General features: G+C 42.5%; 1 protein-coding gene across 4 annotated transcripts in view; it reads left to right on the top strand.

The window, feature by feature from the left end:
* The window catches only part of SPRED2 (sprouty related EVH1 domain containing 2), a 116,262-nt gene that overhangs the window by 67,076 nt on the left and 23,084 nt on the right, over positions 1–26,102 (top strand). For 3 of the 4 annotated variants that reach the window (XM_032352290.1, XM_032352292.1, XM_032352291.1), the window contains one exon: positions 19,023–19,200. In XM_032352290.1, the coding sequence (XP_032208181.1) occupies positions 19,023–19,200 (178 nt within the window). Of the gene's footprint in view, positions 1–16,963; positions 17,918–19,022; positions 19,201–26,102 lie in introns of those variants that run through there. The other variant, XM_032352289.1, reaches the window with a different exon arrangement.

The raw sequence follows: 26,102 nt of genomic DNA, 5'->3' as shown, positions 1-26,102 counted from the left end.
CCCTCTTCAGTGGGGATTCATCGTTATTGGTGGTAGATTCCTCCCGGGTTTTCTTTTATTCATAGATTTACTGGAGTCTATAATCTGGAGCCACTAATTGCTCTGTGTAGAAGCACCTTTTAGCTATTCCCTATTGGTTCTTCGGAATCTAACACTTCTTGGATGGCTATCGAGAAAGAACTGCCCCACTAAAAGAAATACCTTTAATAGTTTTGGAGGCCATGTTTTTGGAGCCAAGTGGACTGACAACCTCAGACGAAGGATTGATTGATTGGTTGGTTTTCCTCCTTGAGGAGAGTGGCAGTCAGGGAGAGCATTTGAATCCGCAAAACTTAGAGCGTTGAGATTTTATTGAATTGGAGCAGATCAGTATACATCAAGGACATTTTTTCCTTATGTTTGAGAGTTGAAGACCCCTGCCCACTTCAGCATCTATTAAAATTATACTTTAGGGGCGCCTGGGTGGCTCAGTGGGTTAAAGCCTCTGCCTTTGGCTCAGGTCATGATCCCAAGGTCCTGGGTCAAGCCCCACGTTGGGCTCTCTGCTCTGCAGAGAGCCTGCTTCCCTTCCTCTCTCTCTGCCTGCCTCTCTGCCTACTTGTGATCTCTCTCTGTTAAATAAATAAAGAAAATCTTTAAAAATAAATAAATAAATAAAGAATAAAATTATGCTTTAATGACTCAAAGCTATACTGAATTCAGGAACCAGTTAATAAAAACATTGTTTGTTTATTTAAAATCACCATAGACTGGGGCACCTGGCTGGCTCAGTCAGAAGAGCCTGGGACCCTTAATATCAGTGACATGAGTTTGAGCCCCATGTTGGGTGTAGAGATTACTAAAAATACGTAAATACATAAATAAAATCGCTATAGATAATCGGCATTTTAAAAACACTTACTTGTGTTTAGAGACATCTGTTTCGTGAGTTTATAATGTTTTCATGCTGTACAGGTGGATGATCTGTGGATGACTGGCAATAACTGTAGCCCCCAAGGGGAGAGCTGGGCCTGTCCATTTCCTCTTGTCTACTTCCCACTGTTCTGCAGTTAAACTGTCCTCCCTATGCCTGAGGTTATAGGGAGGACATCCTGCCTACATAGTGGGTGGAATTAATAGTACTTGTAGGTAGATCTTACGTCATTATCTGGAAATAACAGCTTTCTTGTTGTAGCTCAAAAATGCCAGAGACAAGCACAGAGCAGCCTTCTTAGTACATAAACCCCACTCTTAAGGACGCTTAAATGGGGTGAATGACCATTTTCTTATCAAACCAGCATCAACTTTTCTTAGTCCTGAGCATTCTTCCAGATATAAATTTGCTGATGGCTTGTTTGCAGTGACATCTGTGCTCAGATTGTCTTTAGGGTATATGTGGGACAATTATGGAAGCCATACCCCTTCCCAGTCAGATTCTTAATCGCCGACATTTCTTTGTAATTAATGATCACCATAGAGAAAGTGAATGCTTGAGAACCAGACTGGCACTTCAGCCCTTCCTGAAAGAGCATTTGGCTTACATGACAACTCTACCTTCCTTGCCTCACACTCTAGGAGCAGCATGGGGAGTTAGCTACGTCGTCTTCATAGCGCTTAGTATGCAAGAAACTGCAACAAGATACTATCTCTTTGCAGATTTCAACCCAAGAGGTGACTTTCAGTTTTCAGTGCTAATTCATGCGGTTGCAAAGATTTTTCACATTGGAGATGTCCAGCCTGGGTTTGGGGTTTTTTTTGTGGTTTTCTTTTAAACACATGTGCCTTGTACCCAACCAGTGAAAGAGAGGGGTTGCCTGCCCTTGCTCTAGCCCCACGAGGCCTGCTGTTTGACTGGGCCTCTTGAATTCCATGAAATGGAGCGCAGACAGCATGTGTCATAAAGGCTGCTTGGGAAGGGTGAAGAGCAAAATTAGTGCCTGTGGGTGGGCATGTGTTCTCATCACATCGCCAAAGAACTGCAGTGTGCAAAATCTGGCAGGAACTTGTTCCAAAGAAAAATAAAACAGCCCCTTTTTTCCTGCTTTGAGAAATATTAAAAAACATCACTAACCCTCATGTTGAAGAAATGGAACTGTTAGAAAATCTTTGTGATTGTGTGCGTGTGTTTTAATAATCTTAGAAGGTTAGTAAAAGGGACTAATCATAAATATTTTTTAGGGATTCTGTAACTTTTATTGTAAACATCATAAGCCTTCTATTCGAATATAATCAGTTAAGGATGAGGGAGGGGAATTTGTTAGAGCTAACAATTAGGGAAAAGTCCATTATATTTAACTTTCTTCTGTCCTTTGATGTGATTTTGTAAGAAGAACTGTTTTTATCTCAGTAAAACCAATTACAAAGGAAATGCTTGTGTTTTTCATATATGTGATTTGCCTTGTATCCAAAAGAACAAAGCATAGGCCACATTTACATTTATATTTGAGGCACAAGATCTTCCTTTTATAGTTACTTTGTGAAGGTCTTGCAAATTTGTTCTTAGTTCCTCATAGTGTAGAAGAATATTTCATAGCTTAAAGGCTGCTCATGATGTATATTTTGCACAATGGACATATGTTGACTTGATAATGGAGGGGGGATTTTGTTGATTTTGTTTTGTTTTAAAGATTTTATTTTTCAGTAATCTCTATACCCAACATGGGGCACGCTTACGACCCTGATATCAAGAGTCTCGTTTTGGGGCGCCTGGGTGGCTCAGTGGGTTAAAGCCTCTGCCTTTGGCTCAGGTCATGATCCCAGGGTCCTAGGATCGAGCCCCGCATCGGGCTACCTGCTCAGCGGGGAGCCTGCTTCCTCCTCTCTCTCTGCTTCCCTCTCTGCCTACTTGTGATCTCTGTCAAATAAACAAATTAAAAAATCTTTTAAAAAAAAAAAGAGAGAGAGAGAGAGAGTCTCGTTTTGTACTGACTGAGCCAGCCAGGTGCCCCTGGTGTTTTTTTTTTTTTTTTTAAGATTTTTGGCGTTGAGGGGAGTTATTTATTTATTTGACAGACAGAGATCACAAGTAGGCAGAGAGAGAAGAGGAAGAAGGCTCCTTGCTGAGCAGAGAACCTGATTCAGGGCTCGATCCCAGAACCCTGGGATCATGACCCAAGCCGAAGACAGAGGCTTCAACCCACTGAGCCACCCAGGCACCCCTTGTTTTGTTTAAGTGCCAATGTTTCTTTCTTTCTTTTTTTTTTTTTTTTTTTAAGATTTTATTTATTTATCAGAGTGGGGGGGGAGAGAGCGAGCACAGGCAGACAGAATGGCAGGCAGAGGCAGAGGGAGAAGCAGGCTCCCTGCTGAGCAAGGAGCCCGATGTGGGACTCGATCCCAGGACGCTGGGATCATGACCTGAGCCGAAGGCAGCTGCTTAACCAACTGAGCCACGCGGGCGTCCCCCAATGTTTATTTCTTAAAGAGTACGGAAACTTCCTTAGCCAAAGCCCAAATTTCTTCATCTGGGGTCCTTTTTTTTTTTTTAAGATTTTATTTATTTATTTATTTATTTGACAGAGCTCACAAGTAGGCAAAGGGAGAGAGGGAAGCAGGCTCCCCGCTGAGCAGAGAACCCGATGCAGGGCTCAATCCCAGATCCCTGGGATCACGACCTGAGCAGACAGCAGAGGCCTTAACCCACTGAGCTACTACCCAGGCGCCCCGGGATCCTTCTTGAGTCAGTTTATTTCAAGTATCCTCTTTTGTTTTTCAAATTTGTTTTGTTTTGTTTTTAATTAATGATGGCCAGATAAATAGGAAAAATAGACTATCTTGGCCATTTTTGAGTATGTGGTACATTTGTGTTCATTAGACATTGTTGTACAACTGATCTTCAGAACTTCATCTTGCAAAACTAAAACTAGAGCCATTAAACAACTCTCCATTTCCCCCTCATCTTAGACCTTCACTGTCGCCATTCTACTTCTGTTTGTATGAATTGGACTACTTTAAAAAGTGGAATCACACAGTATTTGAAATTTGTGACTGGCTTATTTCACTTAGTATAATGTCCTCACAGTTCAGCCATATCATAGCAAATGACAGGATTTCTCTCTTTTTTTTAATCTGAAAAATACTGTCTGTATATATACTACATTTTCTTTATCCACTCTTCCCTTGATAGATATTTAGGTTGCTTTTGCCTCTTGGCTGTTGTGAGTAATGCTGCAGTGAACATAGATGTGAAATTAATTGCCTTTTGAGACAGGAATTGATTTTCAAGAATTGTTAATCTTCTATATGCAAACACATCAGAAAAAGTGTCATTGTGTCATGTCACTTTATGTTTACCCAGCCTTTTCAGTCCACACACGAGTTTCCGTATGCCAGGTTACTCACTGTGGGAAATTGCTGGGTAGGTGGCAATTTTTGGTCTGGGATAGTGTAGCCACAGTGCCTGCAGGGATTGTGACTTTCCTAGAGGTGACTTTAGTCTTGGGAAGTGGCACAAGCACACTGGTGAATGAAATGAGCCATGGGGAGTTCCTCTTCAATGACGTGAAGACAGGGGGCCTTTTTTTCTTCCTTCCAGTATTAAATGGCAGCCAACAGTGACAGCATGACTTCAAGGTAGTGTAATTACATCTGTTTGGCCTCCAGACTGCCACCGTGTCAGTGAAGCTTTCTGGGTGGTTGGCTGTGGCCTCTCGGTTGCCCTGCCTCAAGCAGTGGTCTTTGGCTGCCACAGAATGCGTGACCTACCACCTGCTTGGGCTCCCTGGGGCAAGCACGTCTGTGATGGTCAGCAAAGCCTCCAGGGGTCTCAGTCACCTGTGAAGGTCATGAGTCTCCAAATGAAACTACTTCCAGTCCTTCCACAAGCTGGGAGACTTTGCCATGTGGGGATAGCCCTAGAGTTCCCTGGAAGTTCGTTTTGAAGTGAAACCAGAATGAATACTCTTCCATAGATGAAATAATATTCTAAGAATATTGTGTAAAACTGTGAGCCAGAGTAGTGGCAAGTTGGCCTGCACATTATCCTTACTGCTGTGTTCTCTTCCGGCAGGAGAGTAACTTCCTAGAAGCACATGTACTGAGTGGATGACTGTTTTGTCATAACCCGGAAGGAAATTGCCCTTGTAGGTCAAATCCTGTCTCTGTTGTGGTGAAGGACTAGTCAAGAATCTGCTGCGGGGGGATTATCCTGTGAGGCCGAAGCTAGTTTTGTCCTTCTTGATTGTTCACCAACAATCACGGCCACTGGCCACCATAGAGGGAAAGAACAGATTCCTCAGTGACACTTAATTTGGAACTCTTACTAAACTATAGCACTGAAGCTGATAGCGATGTTAAATTTGTGTTTTCCTCAGTCCTTGTGAGTTTGGTTCCCCTAAGTAGGCCTGCCTTTTGGTTTGTGTGTTTGCTGTTTAGGTGAAAAGATTTCTCAGCCTAACTAGCAGGTGACCATCCAGTTGGCCCTTTTTAGGTCAAAGTCCAGGGGTCCCAGATGAAACCTAGATCAGAAGTTTAGGGATTCCTCCTTGCTTACCCCTTTACCCCCACCCCACATCAGAGGGGAACACTCTTAGCCAGAGCTGAGTGAGTAGGACTGGGTGTTCCCGCTGCAGGTGGGCCTCAAGGCTTCTGTTAAGGAGACTCGGTGAGCTGTCAAAACCATTTGGGAATATAACTGTGATTCAGGTATTTTAGGGCTTGATTAGGCTTTCGTGGAGTGGAATCCTGATGCTCAGCATTTCATGTTTTGTTTTTTCCTGTGGAAAAAATACATTCCAGTTTCAAAAAACTGATTTACAAGAAAACTTGTAGACCAGAATGTCATTGGTGACATTGAAGGAGCCTGAACCTGTTTAGAGTTGCTGTAAACAAAGGTCTATAGTGTATGTCTCTCCCCATTTTGAAGTAAGGTGCTTGCTTCCTTACCTTTTCCTAACTTTTTTTTTTCCTTTCTCTCTGAAGGTAATGAAAAGCTGGTATTGGAGTGTTGCTCTTGAGTCAGTTTATTAAAGCACATAAGATGAACTATTCTCCTCTTTGCCTGCATTTGGTCTATAGATAGTGTCTTAGAGATTTGCTTCCATGTGGCTAAAGGGAATCTTACATTTGTGGCCGGTAAACCCAGCTAGATGGCTACATTGTGACTGTTTGATTCAAAGATCTTAAGAAACTTATTAAAACTCAATTTTCATTGTTTTCTTGTTTTTTAGAAATGCTTTGATATAGACTTGTTTTGCTCCTCAGAACCTTAAAATTGCATAATGATACTTGTACCAAGAGAACAGACCTGTTAGTTTGTTGTGGCTTCGGGTCTTTGTAGTTTCTAGGGTTTTATTTTCTCCCCCAAGTCAAAATGTTTTCAGTTGCATTTTACTGCTGCAAGTTTTCTCATCTGCTTTTGTAGAGTATTTGGGTGGGTTAAGTTTGCTAAGCCCTCTGGCACAGCTGAAGGACTTTAAGCCCCCCTCCTTTTTTCTTTTTTACACAAAATTAAAAGAGGGGCCAAAGTTGAAAAGGGACCTCAAAGGTCACTGGACCCTACCCCTTGTTTTACATACGAAGAAGCTGAGTCGGGGGTGTCTCAGCCAAGAGGAAGGAGGACAAGTGCAGTAAAGGTCATGTCTGCTGACTTAGGAAACTAGCTGTACTGCCTGACTGAGAGTGAAGATTGCCGCTACTGCTGGAAGGGTTGAGTAGGGCTTCCCGACCCCTCCCCCTAGCTCTGCCATTTTGTTCACGTGGCTCTTGGTGCTACCTCCTCATTTCTCCTTACAAGTCCTTTGACAATCAGTTGCCTATACTTTAAACTTGAAGAGACGGATGAGAATAATTTATATCCTCTCGATCACCTAGGTTAAATATGGGAAACATGAGCTACAACATAGGAACCTTTAAAAAAAAAAAAAATGGGGTAGGGGTGTGGTCTGTTTACCAATCTTAGTCTTTTATCTGCCTCTAATGCCAGTGACCTAGAACAATTCCCTTCTCCTGTCTGGACTACAGATTTTCTAAGCAAGGGGTCTAGAGTAGATGGTTTCTACAATTTTTTTTTCTGACATAGAAATGTATATCTAGGGGCGCCTGGGTGGCTCAGTGGGTTAAAGCCTCTGCCTTCGGCTTAGGTCATGATCCCAGCGTCCTGGGATGGAGCCCTACATCAGGCTCTCTGCTCAGCGGGGAGCCTGCTTCCTCCTCTCTCTCTCTCTCTCTGCCTGCCTCAGCCTACTTGTGATCTCTCTCTGTGTCAAATAAATAAATAAGAAATGTATATCTAACTAGTTTGTGTGGCCCTTCACTAGTCCTGATTGGAGACCTAAACTCCACCTGCAGGCCCCACCTCTATCCCGATCTACCTGAGAAAGGAAGAGGTCCAGAATTCTTCAGTGAGAACAGATGCCTTGCAAGTGCTTTGTTTTGTTTCTTTGTGTGTTAAGCTTTTCATCTCTGTTGAAGGAGATGGCGGAAACCTGGAGGAAAGGGAACAAATGAATTGGTGATTCCTGCCATCTGAAAGGCTTCGGTGTCTACTAGATGGGTCGGGAACAAAAGCGCGGAGGCTCTTAAAATCTAGTCAACCTGTTGCCGGCTCAACATGTGGACTTACTTTCTTCTTTGTGGGTCTTCGTGTGAGAGTAGGTTTTATTAAGGACTGGTTCGTAAAGGATTTTGTAGATTTAGAATTTCATATTAACATAGTTTGGTAAAGCAATTTCCTGACCTTTTCACCATGGTTTGCTTTACAGTGGACAGTGGGAGAGTGGCGGGTTAAAAATGGGAAATGTGACCTGGACTGCTTGAGAAGCTGACTTTTTAGTACCATTATCAGCGTCTTCTAGGTTTAGTGTTGATCTCCATTTAGAATCGTGTAGCTCTATAAGTTTTCTCTCTCATCTGCTTTATGGAAGTCTTCAGTTACTGAGAAAAGTTGAAAGAAGTGTACAGTCAACACTCACTAGCTCCTGTCTCCAACTACCATTTTACTGTTTCTGCTTTATCGCCCGGGTGTCTGTGTGTCCATCCCACTCTCCATCCAGGATACCAGGTTATGTTTATGTATTTCAAAGTCGGTGCAGATATTAGTGCTTTTTTTTTTTTAAGATTTTATTTATTTAACAGAGAGAGAGAGAGAGATCACAAGTAGGCAGGGAGGCAGGCAGAGAGAAGGGGGATGCAGGCTCCCCGCTGAGCAGAGAGCATGATGAGGGGCTCGATCCCAGGACCCTGAGATCATGACCTGAGTCAAAGGCAGAGGCTTAACCCACTGAGCCACCCAGGTGCCCCTATATTAGTTTTCTCCCTAAAAACATCTCAGCATGTGGGATCATCAGGTACTCTCTCCCTTTGTTTTCTCCAATTCAGTGAGAAAGAAAGCAAAGATCTTCTGAGAAAGTCAGACTTGGAAGTTCAAGGGCTGCAATTTAAAGACCTGAATTGGAGATTATTAACTTTAAACAGCTCCCTTTGCCATTTGTGTTTTGAAGTACCAGTTTTTCTATTACATGTATACTTTAATGTGGTGAGAGTTAATTTTCTTTAGTAATCTAACATTTCCATTAGCTGGTCTTTGGGGGTTTAAATGTGGATCGTAAATACCATTTTTGGAAGGGTGTGTAAAACAGAGGGAAAGTCAAAGAAAATTATTGCTTTCGGAGTAAAAAGTAGGAGAAGAAGAAAGGGTTCTTCAGGGGTGGGTTATTTTGTTTGTTTTAAGTTGGTAATCCTTTGATCTTGATTAATTATGAACTCCACTGAACTCCAGGCTCAGCAAAGCAGCCGACAATAAAAGCAAAATCATAAACCTGGATTCAGACTTCGGCCTCTCTCCTCCCAGGACTCCCTCACCCCCACTTCCCACTGTGGGATCACCCTGCAGCTCAGCCCTTCAGAACAGAGCCATTCCAGTCTGTGAGAAGTAGACTCATTCTCTTTCAGTTTGAATAATTTTTTTTTTTTTTTTTTAAAGCAGTTTAGCCATGTCCAAGTTGTCCTGCTCTGGTGATTTTTGACAAAAGCTCAGAAATCTTCAATAGATGCCTTGAATGTTAATAAACTATTGTGATAAAAATCTTACCCTCATTTACTAAAATAGTTTGTCCATGCCTAAAATTCCCATGTTAATGCTGAGAGAATCTGTGCAGAATATGGGGGATAGAATTAACATTAAAATAAAACACACGTGTATACATGTATATGTTTATCTTGTTTCTTCAGTAACTAGCTATGGCAGATACGATTCCTTTCCTAGGCATACACATTAAAGGGACTAGGAGCGGAGGCAGACTGCTGATGTGTCCAGTTGGGTTTGGAAGCCTTGTTTGGTATAGATTTGCCTTGAAAGCAAGAGTCTGAATGTGAGTTACCCCCCTTGTGCTAGTGTAATCATCACATGTGACAGGGCAGAGAATCACTCGATGCTGGGTTTTACAAAAGCTTTTCCAAAAAATTTTCATAACTTTGTTGAATGCAATGGAATTATAATCTTTTAAAAATTTAAAAATCGTATTATACTTTACTTTTTTGTTGTTGGAGTTTAATTTCCTGGAAACCAGTGTTTTAAGACTCAGAACTTAAAATGTATTTCACAGCCTGCTATTAAGGTAATTAATTATCCACTGTATAGACACTTGACAGGTAAGGATACAGAGGTCCCAAGTGGTTGACCAGGAATCCCAGCTAGGATTTAATGGCTCATGCCCAGGGATCTCCAGTTCCCTAATTTCCCCCAGGGTGGAAATTAGGATTTCTGCTATTAGTAGGGATTAGAGCAAATAGTTTTCAAATTCCAAGAAAAATGATTACTTTCTTCACTGATTATTTATCCCCCCTTTTCCCCAATAAACTACCAGACCTGTCCTGCCCCGTTGCTTCAGGCTTGACCTTAGGAGGGCCTTTCTTCTAGCTGTATGCATTACTCACCTCAAGAGGGACTTGCTCAGAAAAGTTATGTTGACATAGGGAGAGTTGCCAAAGAGCCATTTAAAAAAATCTGTCTTGGATACAACTTCTAAAATTGCCTTTTCGGGTGCTGAAGTTAAGATTTAATTCAAACACTTCACTGTCCCGGCTTAAAACAGCCCAGTATTATGATTTTAGATTGCCTATTAGCAGAACAGCCCACATGCCTTATCTTTTTTTTTTTTTTAAGAGATTTCATTTATTTATTTGACAGAGAGATCACAAGTAGCCAGAGCAGCAGGCAGAGAGAGTGGGGGAAGCAGACTCCCTGCTGAGCAGAGTGCCTGATGCGTGGCTTGATCCCAGGACCCTGAGATAATGATCTGAGCTGAAAGCAGAGGCTTAACTCATTGAGCCACCCAGGTACCCCCCCTCATGCCTTATCTTAATCATGTCCCCGTTGTCAGCGACTCCTCATCATGGATATTAGATACTCTATATTCTTGTGGCTACTGAATTTAAATGTTGGTAGGAAAAGTCTTGTTGTTTTAAAAAAAAAAAAAACTAACAGCACTGTGTCCAAGACATGTGATATATTACATAAATAAAATCAAAAGATCTCTACAGAAGGAAAAAAAAAACCTGAGAGCAGTAGAAGTAGAATCCAGCTGAAATACTCTTTTCTCTTGTGGAGAATTCATGCGTGTTCGAGCTACAGGCAATAAAAGTCAGAGGTGAAATGAAAAAAATTTCATTTTGAGCACAGTACAGTGGAGTGAGTTTAATATAACTCTGTAAACCTTGCCGAGAAGGAAACTCCAATAATTGCCAGCACGCCCACACACCGCTGTGGGCATCCCCACCTTGTGTTCACCGACCCCAAAGGTTTGCCCCTAGAATCAGGGCTCTCACTGAGGTGGGGGAGCAGAGGCTCAGACAGTCTTGGCCGGCTGTCATGTCACTGGCCCGGCAAAACTGTCTGCAGTGCTCCCAGGCTGCAAGGATGTCAGAGGACCCCTGAGGGCCTCTGGTATTTCCTCAACTATTTCCTCAAAGGCCTCGTTAAACCACTGTAAAGCTTGTGAGTCTGATGTCCAGTCTTGATCTTTGTTCCTTTTTGTCTTTTCTTCATTTCCTTTTCTTGGCCATTAAGGGTCACAGGACACAGCAGCCAAGAAAGAGGGAGCAGAGCAGTGAGTGGCACAATGTCTGGTACCCTCCATTTGGCCAGCCCTGCAGAACGTCCATGCCTGAGGACATGCCCAGGGCAGGTGCCTTGGCCCCATGTGAGAGAGAATGTGCCAGAATGTTCAGTGCACGTGCTGCTGTGGCTCTTAGGTCCGGAAGGTGTAAATTAGCACTTGAGATTAGAAAGCGTGTCTGTTTCCAGTACACTGTAACTTGAAGATATTATAGAGGCATGTAGCAAGCCAAATCGGCCCTCTGTCTTAAATAAGGTATGGGTCTTTATTTTGAATCATAGAATCACAAGCTTATAAACCATGAGTTGGTGATAGTTTTTCTAGAGGAATATTTTTGTATTAAGATTTCAATAGGAAAATAAAAACAGTAATGGCCGTATCTAATTGACTTGTGAGGTTTGGTTTTAAAATTACTAAATGTAATAATCATTCCTATCTCAGAAACCCAGTCTTGTTGGCAGTGTCCTTCACAATAAATGGAGAAAGCAGCCCTTTCTATTATGTGCCGTAGAAAATGGTGTGTGGGTGAGTGGGTCTATTTATATGCCTCAGTGTAGCTAGGTAGCATAACAACAAAGATGCTGGGTTTATATGTGGCATTTGAGGATGAGAATGGACCTCCCCTGGATGAGGGGAGGACTCGGACATGTGGAGGGCTCTAGTGACCTCGCAGTACAGCAGAACACACTGGCTTATGTGCAAGATAGAACTGAGGATTCCTAAGACATTTTCTCATACCCTCACTCATGGATTCTGAGCCCAGCACACAATAAAAGGGGAACCTATTCACACCCCTCTGGGGCTCCCACAGGACCCCAGGCTTTGAGCTTTATTGGTTCCTGGGTGAAGTCATTGTAAGACAAGTACCCCCTAACTCCACAATCACCTTTTGGGTGCCATGTGTATGTATTGGGTTCCATTCCTGGAAACTCACTACATGCCATTTTTAAAGTACCTAAGTTGACCTTGAAGATAGAGCCTAGAACAGCTCTGTTGTAACCGTCTGGGGGGAATTACTCTGCCAAGACGAGGTGAGCTGGGGTGTCTCAGAAAAGCAGCAACACAACGATTTCCTCTCTCAGTACATCCAGGCATGCACAGACAGCTTTGACACCATGAGTTCAAAGTCATGGTGCTAGTACCTATTCAGGTACGTGGATTCTTCTACTAGCGGATACTGGGGTAGGGCAGTCCCCAGTATGACTATCCATCAAGTGTACTGCATGGCTGATTTCACAGATGTTCAGTAACTGTAGGGAAGGCTCTTTCTTACGTGATCTTAGCCTACTTCTCAGCTTCCCCAACTCCAGTATCCTGCAAACCAGTTCTCTTTAGGAAGCAAACAGTTAAGATTCAGAAAATTTCCTTCTATGCTTCATAGTGCCTGCTTACCAGCATTTGAGAGGAAAGCTGGTGCCTTTTGCCAGATCCAGCATCTTCAGTGGGCTTTTCTTGCCACTGTTTTCTATTTTATGATGGCCTAACTACACACTACACATTTTGTGGGCAGAGCCAGTGTCCTACCAGTGTCCTACCATTAGAGGCTGGTACAGAGCCGAAAATCATGGTACCACCATGCATAGAACCACATCATGTAGAAAACTCCCTTGCCTACAATTTTGGAGTACAGTTATTTTTAAGACCAGAGCAGTCCACTTTTAAAAAAGTAAGTAGTTGAGGGGCACCTGGGTGGCTCAATGGTTTAAAGCCTCTGCCTTCGGCTCAAGTCATGATCCCAGGGTCCTGGGATCGAGCCCCACATTGGGCTCTCTGCTCAGCAGGGAGCCTGCTTCCTTCTCTCTCTCTGCCTACTTGTGATCTCTGTCTGTCAAATAAGTGAATAACATCTTTAAAAAAAAAAATTAAGTAGTTGATACTTAACAAAATAACCACTCATGGAACGACCACCTGCTTGAATAGAATCTGACCATTGTCTGGCTTCAGCACACATGCCATACTTTGTATCCATGTATCATCAATGGAATCAAAGAGACCTTGTCAGTCTATAGGCACAAGGATGACTGGGGGTGGGTTGTGGGATGTGACAACAGTAAAGGTGTGCCCGTGTTATATTTGGGCTCAGCTGGTGGCTGTGCCCAGTGGAAGAGGGAACCTAAGAGGCCAGATCTTGGCTAATCCCTCTCAGGTTCTGGTGAAGCACAGAAGGGTGGAAAAGAGAGCAGGAAGGAAGGAAGCAGTGATGTTTCGTAAAATGGAGAGATACAGGAGCCTTGTGATTAGATGAGGGGGCCAGGAAGTTTGTGTGGGAGGAGTAAAAGTTCCAGTCTCCATCCCCAGAGCCAAGGGGCTAAGGGCAGGAGCACAGGACCAGTTCACAGATGGCAGATGGAATTATTTTCCTCTACAGGTGTGCCTGAAATGGAGGCTCAAACCAGGTCTTTATAAATCCGACTTGTGTTGGTAATTGCTGCAGGTCCGTTTGGGATTTTCTTCTGTTGGCGAGGCCCTGACAGCCTCCCTGCAACTCTGGTCTCTGCAAGCTGGAAAGGGCCCAAAGGCCTGGAAACACACTCCTTAGAGGCCAGGGGAGCTGGTCTTTTTAGGACCTGTTTTGTCATAAAATCAGACGTTCAGCAAAAATAACGATGGCTGCAACTTACCAAACTTCTCCCTATTAAGCACTTGACCTCTGATGTAGCTTTTAACCCTCAGGACGTTCCAGCAGGGTCAGTCCTCTGTCTGTGTCTAGATCCTCTATCTGTGTCTTCTGCAGATGAGGACATCTGAAGCTCCACAAGAAGATTCTTCAGCTACTGGGTCAGGGCGCTGCCGAACCTGTCCAGCTTTGAATGACACTTCCAGATGGTGTTGCCTCATCACCATTTCCTACAGTCCCTTTGTTTACCTTGTTTACTTCTGTAATGTGGTCCAGACAGGGCCTGCTTTGAATCTGGAAGAGAGCTTAGAACGTAAAAGCCAAAGATCCAAACCCTGCCGTGCTCCTTTGGAATCAGTATCCCCAAATAAGAATCTGGTTTCGAAATTGTTCTTACCCTGCCTCCCTATCCTGCCCTATCATGTCCCCTCCCTCTTTTGCACATTCACTGATCACAGAACAAGTCTCACTTTTACAGATAAGCCCCCATGTTTGGAATGCAAAGCTTTTTCCTTAAAGAAGCCACGTTTCAGTGGCAGAGCTCCAGTTGGATTCACAGAAGCCTCTTTTGCTCATAATGCACTGAAAGGATAGGATATATTTGGGGGGTGGTAGTCAGATCCCATATGTAACGACACTGAGTCTTTGGGGCAGTTTAGCTCCAGCTCCGACACTAGATCTCCGTCCGGTTGGTGTTTGGATCTACACATGGAACTTCACCGGGTCCTTGACGAGTTATACCGGGTTAGCACTTGCCGCTTCCAGAAGCATTTTTTAAAGTTTTGTTATTTTTGACAGTAATAGCATTTTTTGAATTTCTTCTGAAGCATACCAGCACCGTTTTCTTTGCACAGATAAAAAAAACTAATCTGCCCTTGCCCTTCCTGTCCCATCCTCCCCCAAACAAACCCAACATCTGGCTTAAACATGTTGTTTAATTCTTTCCAGAAAGAGAGGGAAGGTGGGAAGGGACGTTTGCTCCCGTATACCTTTTTGGTCGTAGAGTTCACTGTCGTTTCTGTTCTGGGTGGGGTGACGTGCCTGAGTAACATAAATACACCACAGATAGGAAGCAGTTGGCCTCTGGCCATGCAGCTGGATTGGCCAGACAGCCTTCACAGTTCTCAGTGCAACACTTTATCCCCCTGCCTGGTATCAAATAGCCAGATGCCTCAGTAAATGCTGGCTTGTTGGGGTTGTGGCCAGACAAGGTGGGGCGGGGGGTTCTGTTCCCCCAGCCCCCAACATACACACCCCATCACAGAGGAGTCAGCGCTCTTGGGAAGGGACATAGGAGGAATTAGGGCAAGAAAGAGGATGTGGCAGACTGCAAGCAAAGACCAAAATTAGCAGCCCCTGTAGTCTAGAAGCCAAGGGGTGGGTATTTTTTTTAAAAATGCCAATGTCTAAATACCTTTTGGAAGTACGTTTATGGCACCAACATAAGTCATGCAAACTTCCCTTTTTCATGTCTGCTTACTCCCCTCAAAGGAGGGGAGAACAGCAGACAGCTGCAGCACATAAAAAGTAAAAAGCACGTTCTAACAAGAGTTGTGTAGTTTCAGTTACTCACCTTGGCCATTTCCTATGGGGATGAACCCTTCATACACTCACAGAAGATCTGAGAAAGCTGAGTGTTTCATAGTGGAGAGTTACAAATCCCGGGGACCCTTAGATTTTCTGTAATGAATGGGATGTGGTAAGGGTTGGGGGGGGTATATTCTCAACTTGTTTGTATGTAACTGATGTAAATAAATGTTACCAAATGTTCCTAAACTCTGTGATCTAAAGGAATATGGGTTTGAATCATGAGATGAGTGGATTAATGATAGAAACCATGTGATTATTACATTTAGTTTTCTTATTAATGAAATCCTTATCCTATGTCAACTACGCTCTTGTGGCTTCTAAGCAAATGATTATTGAATACTTTATTTTTTCTCAGATTTAGTTAGCTACAAATAACTTTTTTAAAATCTTTCTATAAATTTCATGCATGTAACCCATTCATTCCATAGCCTACCATATATAAAACAGTGCTGTAGGTTCTAGGGATGTAGCAGTGAACAAAAAGGGCAAAGGCCCTGGTTCTGTGGAGTTTACAATCTAGTTGGGCAAAGTAGGCAAACAAATAGGGCAAATGTTGTTTTAGTAGCATGTAGAAAGATAAAGAAGGATGAAAAGATAAGATTTAAGAGGATTGGCAGGTACTACTTTATGTAAAGTGGACAGAGAGTCTTCTCTGATGAATTAACCTTGGGAAGAGACCTGAAGGAAATAAAGAAATGAGCTGTTAAGTGTGGAGGAAGGAGGAGGGGATAGCAAGTGCAAAGGTCCTGAGGTCATAGTGTGCTTGATGTGGAGGACAGGGGCAATGGGACTGACGTAGAATGAGTAAGGAGGAGAATGATAAGTGCTTGGGTTTCATTTTTACTCAGAGTAACATAGGAAGCTCATTGGATGGCTTGTTTGAGTAGAATCATAATCTGACTCCCCTTTCTTAGAAAGTTGGGCGGGTGTGGAAGTAGGAAGTCCAGTTAGGAGGCGGTTGCAGTAGTCTGAGAGGTGATGGCAGCTAGGATCAGGGCAGTGACAACAGAGGTGGTAAAATGTGGATTCTGGCTATATTTTGAAGGGAGAACCAGTTGGATAAAAGAGGTATTGAGAATTAAGAGTTCATTCTGAAACATGCTAATTAAGATGCCTACCAGAAACCTAAGGAGAGAAATCACATAGGCAGTTGATTTTATGGATCTGAACCTTAGGGAAAGGGTCTGGGTAGACATGTGAATTTGGGCACTGTTAGCACCTAGAAGAATTTTAAGTGGTGTCGTTGACCCCGGCTTGGGTTATGGATGGTTTAGCCATAGTTAAGGGAGGAGAGGCAGAGAACTGGTACAGAGTCATAGGCATGCTAGTGGGCACGGGTGCAAGGTCCCTTCTGACTTTCCGATCTTCCCAGGAAAATTAAAGCAAACTCATCCATCACTTGAGAGGGACAGGGTAGGTGGACCCATGAAATAATCCTCTTGGGAACAGATCAGGGAAATGGAGCAGCCTGTGCCCACTTGAGATCAGTGACTTTAAAATTAGACCTATGAGGCACCTGGGTGGCTCAGTGGGTTAAGCCTCTGTCTTCGGCTCAGGTCATGATCCCAGGGTGCTGGGATCAAGCCCCGCATCGGGCTCTCTGCTCAGCAGGGAGCTTGCTTCCTCCTCTCTCTCTGCCTGCCTCTCTGCCTACTTGTGATCTCTCTGTCCAATAAATAAATAAAAATCTTTTAAAAAAATAAAAATAAAAAATAAAACTAGACCTATGAACAAAGTTCTGCTCAACAGCCTGGGCAGGGCATGAAGTTAAGGAGGTGGTAGAATTCCACCAGGGTTGGGGTTTCACCGGGCGTTAGAGTGGAGAAAAAGAGGGCAGCGTGTTATGTTTTTGTACAAAAACGTGTTGAGTGGACTATGGAACCTGAGTAGTGAATCAAGTGAGAACATGAAGGGGAGAGGGGAGGGGGGGTCAGAGTGATAGATGGTTGGTCCCAGTGGGGTGAAGACTTGGAGGAATGTGGAGGGAGTGAGCTGCAAAGATGGGAAGTGGCAGCTGGAGAGCAAGCTGTGTAAAATTGAGGTTAAGGAGGTGGTACAGATACCAGTAATGACAAGGTCATGGGTATGACCTAGGCCAGGATGCCTAAGGTTGGATGTAAGACAAGGGCATTGGGAAGAGTTCCAGAAACTGAGAGGCCAAGGAGTTGTACAGATCCTTTGTGTATATAAGCAGATTACCAAGAATCACAGCAGGGATCATTTTAAGAGATGGAGGACAGTGGGCCCATTTGCCACTGTCTTCCAGGAATGAGGGAAGGGCTGCATCCCAGAGGTCTGTAGTAGGTTGAAGAGGAGGGTAGTGGTGGCATGTTCAGACTTGGGAAGCCGGAGAAACCAGAGAGGGCTGCAGGAGAGAGGCAGCGGCCCGGTGTCAATGGGCCCCGGAAGCCCAGCCCCAGAGCACATTTCTATGTGGGCTCAGAAAGTGAAAGGAACTTCTGGGAGGGCCCTGGAGCAGTCAAAATCATTGAGACAGAAAGCAGAAGGGTGATTGCAGGGCCTGGGCCGAGGGGAGAGCGGTGACGGGGTTTAGTGTTTCACGGTATGGAGTTGTGACCTAGGAATATGGAAAAAAAAAGTCCTGGAGATGGATGGTGGGGAGAGTTGAAGAGCCGTGGCCGCATACTTCATGGCAAAGAATTGTACAGTTAAAATGGTATGTGTTACTACGTATTTTACTGTTTTCAAAATGAAAGGAATGATCTGAAGAAGGGATGTGGAAATAAGAGGGAGCGGGTGGGGGTGGGTAGTAGATATTGAGCCACAGGGAGTCATGGGAAATCCGGATGAGTGCGGTGAGCAGGGGTGGAGGGCAGAAGGGCGGTGTCTAAATGATCTCTGGTGGACTGGAGATGGCAGTGGCCAGGCTCTGGCTGGCGTTGGGGGTAGGGGGGTGGTGTCTTCCCTGAGTCCCAAGGAAAGGGGGAGGGTCTGTGTTACTCTACATCTTTGTTTCTCTAGAATCTGGCACAGTGCCTGGCATGTAGAAGATGTGAATATATGTTTGAATGAGTAAAAAATGAATTCTGTCCAAAGAAAGAAAACAGCAAATGAGAATTTAAATGGCCTTGCTGAAAAACCCAAATACGTTTCCCCAAAAGCGATGAAGAATGAAAAGAACTAGAGTTGGTCTCTGGAGAAGAAAGAGGATTTTTGGCAAATGTGCAAGAGAACTTATTGCGAAATTGAAGTTTAGACTGGAAAAAATAAAATCATAAACAGAAGGCTGCACATGTGTAAAGGGTACTAGAACTGAAATCTTTTCCCACCTAGACACACGATTGCATGGTGAATTTGCAATTTGGAAAGGAATTATCCTGTTCTTGTGCTAAGTCAGAAGATGATTAGCTTTATAAAATGTTAAGCCTAAGTCATTCATTGTAAACTAAGTTTTTAAGGGTTGAAACTATAATAATAAATTGCGGCAATTAGCTCATTCATTTTGTTGTTAAAACTTATATCCAGAAACTAGAGTGTTAATGCCTATATACATCTCCAGAGACTCACAAATATTTTTAAATTACTGGGTGTCTTTTTAAAAATATACTTTCACAGTATATTTAGTTTAAGTGTTTTTTGTTGAAACACCCCCCCTCCCCCAGATTTGAGAAAGACCACATTTTAAGGCTGCTACCAGGCATCGATTTTTCTTTTGACGAGTCCAGAACAGTGCCGGCTGATGTTCGTCTTGTATTGGGAAACATGTCCTGCAGCTACCAAACCATTGTCATGCCCCGTTCTTCTTGTTGTTGTCGTTTTAGTGACAGCTATATTGTGCGTGTCAAGGCTGTGGTTATGACCAGAGATGACTCCAGCGGGGGATGGTTCCCACAGGAAGGAGGCGGGATCAGTCGCGTGGGGGTCTGTAAGGTCATGCACCCCGAAGGCAATGGACGAAGCGGCTTTCTCATCCATGGTGAACGCCAGAAGGACAAACTGGTAATAGCAGACACGCAACACATGGTTAAATCCACGACAACTGATTTCTTTATTGTTTCATCGCAAGCCCTCTTCTCATAGGTTTGGTGGTGGTGGTGGTGGTGGTGGTTTTTCCCTCCCCTTATTTCTCTGACTTCAAACTGTTGTGAAAGCTTCAGAAGTTAGACCTCTGGAGCTGATGCCACATGCAGAACGTCACCCTGGCTTTCCAGCGAAGGCACTTCTACCACACACCAGACACCGCAGGTGCTTCGAAGTTGTGTGTTTGGCTGTCTTGTTGGCGTCTTTGCTTAACTGAGCTGTCTTTCTGTCCCTGTAACAAGATCTTCAAAACAAAAGTGTTTTCTTTGTTATGAATCACACAATAGTGAGCTGTGAGGTCGGGCTTATTTTTTTAATAATGTAGGGTTTGTTCATGAAGTATCCCATCAAGGTTTGGATGGTTAAAAAGTCAAATGCAAAGGCAGAATGTCACCAGACATATGGTTACTTTTAACTACTCTTCATCTAAAAGGTAGTGTAGCTTTTCTTTCAGACACTAATGAAAAGAAAACCTGTTTGGAAAAAGTAGTGGTATCACTCACCTATAATAATTGTGCATGCTTATTAAATATGTATTTTGGAGATGGGAGCATTTGTAGTTCATTACATACAGTTCCATGAAGGACCTTGGATGTCCAATTCTGAGTTAGGAAGGAATCTATGATACGGAGGAAAATTGAATGTTCCAACGTGTTTTTAATTAGTGGCCTTGAACCCCGAAGAACATTGCTCCTATCTGTCCTATTTGATCATGGAGTGTATACTCAAAAGCCATCTGTTGCTTCAGAATGTGCAGGATCATATGGGGTCTCAACAGAGAACATACAGAGACACCACAGGGAATGTCAGTGTTACATTTGAGATCCTAACAGCGAGTGTTTGTTGAGTTTTATGAGTTAAATGTACAAATTTAATCTTCTTTTGCAACCACTTCTTACTGTTTAAAAAAAGTTACCAAACAGATAAGACAGAACAATTTATAAATGTTATATATAGATTAACAGAAATGCTATTTTCACACTTGATTCATTTCGAAAAATACAGTGAATGAAAGTTTAAAGGGAGAACATTGCTCATTTTAAGAAGGGTGCCCATTCAGGAAATTCCCTACATATTAGTCCAATAATTAAAACATTCTTATTTACAAGATAATCACAATACAGGCAGTGTAACCACACTACCAATAAAAAGTAAAATAACTACCATTCACCTGATGTCTGCCATGCACTAAATAGAGTGCTAACCCTTACGGTAGCCTGTGTAATTATAACTGAAAAAAAATGAAGATTCAGAAAGACTCCTTGTTCTCAGTGACCCATCTTGAGGGCCTGGAACTAGTATTTGATACCCTGTCACTCTGACCCTAAAACTGAGCCAAAGTCACATGTGTGCAACTGCCCTTAGTCCTTTGGTGTAGTTTTTTCCCACAGGTGTGTGGTTTTATTTTTCCATAGCGCCAAGGGTGTGTATTTTTATTTTTCCATAGCGCCCAATCGGAGCTTGTCAACAATGTTGCATCTCATTTGCTTTGCCTTAACATTCTTATAAGAAATTTTCCCAATTATTGGTATCAGGTTGATGTAACATTGTTTACTTGATCTCCTTAGGGTTATTTATAAATATTAAGGTACTTTCCCACCCTCCCCCACCACCTCATATGACTACTTACATTTTTCACACTTACTATTTTCTTGTAAGAATTTAGGGGATCAAATTTTTATGACTTTGGATTCTTACACAAAGAACTGCCACCAGTATGTATGAGAATCTCCTTTAACACATGGGGGGGGGTCATATATTTAAGTCTCTACCAATTTGACAGAGTAACAATGGTATCATGTTATTGAGTACTTAATGGTATCATTGTTTTTCTGTTTGTTAAGCAGCTATAACTGAATTATCTGTCAATGTCCTTTGCTTATTTATTTGTTGGGGGCCTTATTTTTCTCCTTGCTATGTGTGCCCTCTTATATAAGAAAGATATTAATCTTCATCTGCCTTATTTACTATAAATACCCTTAAAATTTGTTGCTTACCTTTTTATTTTAGTGTTATTTTTCTAGCAAAAATTTTGATAGAATTTTTTTCACTTGTTCCCTTTTTATTTTTATTATTACTTTTGTGTTAGCAGATTATCTTGCCTGAGCAGTTAAATCTTTTTAGATCTCTTTTTTTCTTGGTATTTTCATGGTCTGTCGTAGACTATGTCAACCTAACATTGCCTTTAGATTCTCTCATCCAGCCCCTTCATTTTAGAAATACATTTATAAACTTGTATCTTACCATGGACTTGCACATAATAATTGTAAACTTTTACCATTTTGGTCAGGGCCCTTTATGTAAAGAACCTCAGCTAAATTCCTGTAACATTCTGAAGGAGGAAGATACTTGGATCTCCACTTCGCAGTGGGGAAACTCCTTGCTCCAAGAAGTGATCCATTTCCTCCATCTAGGCACGTGGTCAGTAGCAGAGCCAGCATTGGAAACCATTTCACTGTGAGGCCAAAACCTGGTTCCCCCCACACTAACTCTGCCAGGTAATAGGGCAGTCCTGGTTGTGGACGAGCTTCTGTTATTTGTTGCTATTGCACAAGGACTGTGTGCCTCATCCTCTCTTAACCACCCACCTATACCCCATCATGTTTCTCAGTCACCCCGTTTCTCTTCCTGTCCCCTCTATGTTCTGTGACTCTACACTTCTAGACTTTTATATGCCCTCGAACTGAAATCACACACCCATATACCCATTTGTGCTTCTCCATCTCTCCACCCCTCACACTCTGGGAAATTCTAGACTCTTCTTCTCGGTGGTACTTAACCCCAATCCCCTCTGTCCTGTCCCACAATACACATACACACACCGTTTGGGGATGCTGTGACTGCTCCTTGGGCCTCCAAGCTTTCATAACACAGCACTCCTGCCCCACTGGAGGGTATGGACCCTCGTAGGGAGCCTGCGGGTGGGGTAGGTTGTTGAAGGACCCCCCTCTCGCAAGTGATGGAATGGTGAGGAGAGGGTGGAGGTCATTTTTGGATGGATGGTATCAGAGTTCCTAGTATTCCAATTAGGACAAGAAATGCTTTTTCTGATAGAAAACTAGCGTTATCACTAGTTTCTCCAGTGTAGTACAGTTCCAGAATTTAGCACATTGGTTCTTGTTATTATTTGAATTATATGTTGAAGCCTGTGAATAGAGTTACCATTGTTTCCATGGGAAAAATCTGTTCCAGACATTCAATCAGAAATTGTTATTTAGATTTTTTTTTTTTAAGTTGGGGACAATGAAGTTTTCCTGAGAAATTATATGTAAATGTAAAATGTCTGAGTTGAATCATTTTAGATAAACTAGAGACGTTTACTCCTTAAATCCCATGAGAAACCACCCTACGAAGATGAACCCCATGCTGTAAAAGGTTGGTCATTCCTTGCATTGTACATGAGCAGGTCTGTGAGGTCTGTGAGCGTACGTGCCCGCTTGTGAGAGTTCCAACAGCTAACGCTCTTTGAACGGCAATTTGGCAGGGCATTCATTTTAAGTGTACATACTTCTTAACTTGTCGGTTTCATATTTAAACCCCATCCTGTAGTGATAGACTTGCACACAAAGATTTAAAGAAAGCAGTGGTTCTTAAACATTTTTGGTCTCAGGATTCCTTTACACTCAAAAAATGTATTGAGGATTGGAAAAGGCTTTTCGTTTTGTGAGTTATAGCTACTTATTTTTACCATATTGGAAATTAAAACTGAAATTTAAAAAATTATTTATGACAAGTCACCATATGATATTTTCCCGAACAAAAATAATTGGAGAAAATAGAACCATTGCTTTATATTTTTGCGAATCTCTTTAATATCTGGCTTAATAGAAAAATAACTGGATTCTAATATCTCCTCCTGCTTTCAAGCTGTTGCAGTTTGTTGTTTTGGTTGAAGTATATGGGGAGAATCCAGTTTCACACAGAGAAGTAGTTCAAAAGGGGAGAAAAATATTAATAGACTTTTCAGGTAATTGTAGATGTACTTGGATACCCCACCAAAACTCAGCTTGTAGTAGTTTCTGAAATGTGCGATCCAAATCCACATGAATGAACTTTTCATACTCTGTTAACGTTAAATCTGCTGGCTTATCTTTCACCTTGAGTGGACCTTTTACTCATTCCTAATTTTTTTTAACATCATGTCATTTGAAAAAGAATGGTTTACGGAGTTCAGCAGATCTTGGAAACGTTGATACATTTAATCCTGCAGTGTCAAAAAAAAGTCACATTTCATAACCTCACCACTAATATCATTAGAAAAGTTAAGTATTGGGAAGCTATCCAAAATTCTGATTTCACTGGAAAGTTCAGATTTTATTATTGGCAGCAAATACCTCCAGTTGTTTTCTTTGAAGTGACAGGCTTGCTGTGTTCATTTTCAAGAAAGTATTTGCCAGATTCTGGGTCCGAATAACCATAGTCCATCTGCTGGTGGTTTTTTCAAGTGAGCCTGGCGATCTGTGGAAAAGGCAGTCCGTTCAAGTCACAGCTGAAGCAGCTGAACGAGTACTTTTCCTTGAGACCGTCGTCACTCTTCCATATGCAGCAGAAGTGGACAGGCTGTGAGAAGTGTCCCTCCCTCCATCTGTGCATTTGACATTTGACATTTGACATGCACTATGACATCTCTTCATATACTTAAGCCAGAGCAACGTAGGACAGTAGATTGAAGGCAAAAGCAGATAGGAAAGTCCCGTTATATGCACATCCACTGCAGCACATGGGATGAAAGCTCTGTGTTTAAGGGGCAAGACTTAATACTTGTTAACTGCTTCATCAAGGACAGTCTGACATAAAACTGGCCTTTCCCACGTGGCCTGTGTGGCAGTGACGAAGCCAGTGATTTGTGTAGACGTTGGTGCCGCTGCACTGCCTCCGTACGTGAACGGCACACAGCACCAAGGTTTTCTGGCTGTGCCTTCTGCACCCTCATCAGAAATGGCAACACAAGGAAAAGGCAAAAACTGCCTATGTGATCATAGTTTGTTTTGTTTTGTTTTTTTAAGATTTTATTTGTTCATTTGAGAGAGAGCCAGAGTGAATGAGAGAAAACGTGTGAGAGAGGAGAGGCAGAGGGAGAAGGAGACTGACTCCCCACGGAACAGGGAGGGAGCCAGACCCAGGGCTCAATCCCAGGATCCCGAGATCATGACCTGAGCCAAAGGCAGCCGCCTAACCGACAGGCGCCCCTATGTGAAAATTGTTTTGCCACCCTGGATCCCCTGAAGTGAGGAGGGAGTAAGTGGGAGGGCTCCCAAGAGCTCGCAAAACAAAATTTGAGTACACGTATAAAGATGTTCATTGCAGCACTGTCTCTAAAAGCGACTGATCAGAAATCACCTGAACGCCCCTCAGTGCGGAAAATGGCTGAGTAATTCTAACGTATCCGTACTGAGCCATGAAATGAAACTTCTTCCTTTCCTGTATCTGTCTCTAAGATGTGTTCTCAAGGAAAATAAAAGGCAAGTTGCAGAGCCAGTTATAGATGTGGCCACATTTAAAAACACACAGAAGCTTAGGTGTGTATGTAAGGAAGCCACAGGAAGGGACCTGGCTCTGTGTCCCCCATCCTGACAGCAGCTGACTCTAGAAGTGGAGAAGCATCGAGAGTGGGGAAGGACAGGTGAGCCAGAGTGAATCCTTCATGTATTTGTGTAGATTTACTTAAATCTTTGAAAATACGCATTTCTGGTATAGATTCTTTTAAAACTTCCAATGAGAACATTTAATGACCTTTTTTTCTCCCCATGCATTTCATTTAAAAAGATAATCTGTTTAAAGCCTTTCTCAAGGTTTAAGTTAAGCCAGACTTCACTAGAGGGTTTATACCTGTGAAGATGAAAACACCTGAACTTTCTCATTGTTGTCATTAAACCTAGATATGTAGTGATGTTACTTTGTTTAACAGGACATAAAGAGATGGTACTGAGCCCTTTTCCCTCACTTATTTTAGGTAGCTGAGCTTTTCTAAGAATTTTATAACTTCTCTAAGAAAACTTGCCACTGTGAGAATCTTAAATGTGGAAAACATCAACCAAAGACTAATTTTTTTCCATCCTAAAAACATGGAGAGGGACACCTGATGGTTCAGTCCGTAGTGCACGAGACTCTTGATCTCGGGGTCATGAGTTCAAGCCACTACGTTGGAGCAAAGTTGACTTTCAAAAAATATGGAGAAACTGGAAGTCTTTGTTTTTATAAATAGTTTATTCTGAGGCTTTGAATTGAGACTATTAAATTCTAAAATAAATAACATTTGTTAGTTAAAGCCTTGGTTATTTGGATTTCCCCAATTTGGAATGGGGCTGGGCTGACATTTAATCATTGCACTATTCTTAGAGAAAAATGGCCATAATAAGCAATTTAATCATAAATAGAACTGTGCGAGGGGACCGTTGTCTTCTTTCAATACAACGGGATAAAGTGAACTGCTGTGGACTCCATTTGATATACCAATGTGACTAGCGCACTCCGTTTATTAAGTCAGAGACCAATTATTAGGCAGCACTTAATTTCTGTTTGCTTAGATGCATTCTTGAAACTTCTATGCATTTAAAGTTCTCTGATTTGAACTTACACTGATTTAGGCAGGGCTTTACTCTTGCCCTTCGCTTAATCTAAAATTAATAAGATCTTATTTTGTTAAATGTGGAGCTTTGCCAGAACAAGGTGGAAGCTATTAAAACTTAGCAGAATGATCTTGGTATAGCTAATAAAGCCATAGGAATGAATATGGTCGCTATTTTGGAGATTTTTATGAATAAAGAATGACGTCTACATTCACATGAGGGCAGTGCTGCTTTGATGGTATAATCTTAGGT

Source organism: Mustela erminea, chromosome 7, assembly GCF_009829155.1.
Source record: "Mustela erminea isolate mMusErm1 chromosome 7, mMusErm1.Pri, whole genome shotgun sequence".
Taxonomy (NCBI): Eukaryota; Metazoa; Chordata; class Mammalia; order Carnivora; family Mustelidae; genus Mustela; species Mustela erminea.
This window is presented reverse-complemented; position numbering and strand designations above follow the sequence as displayed.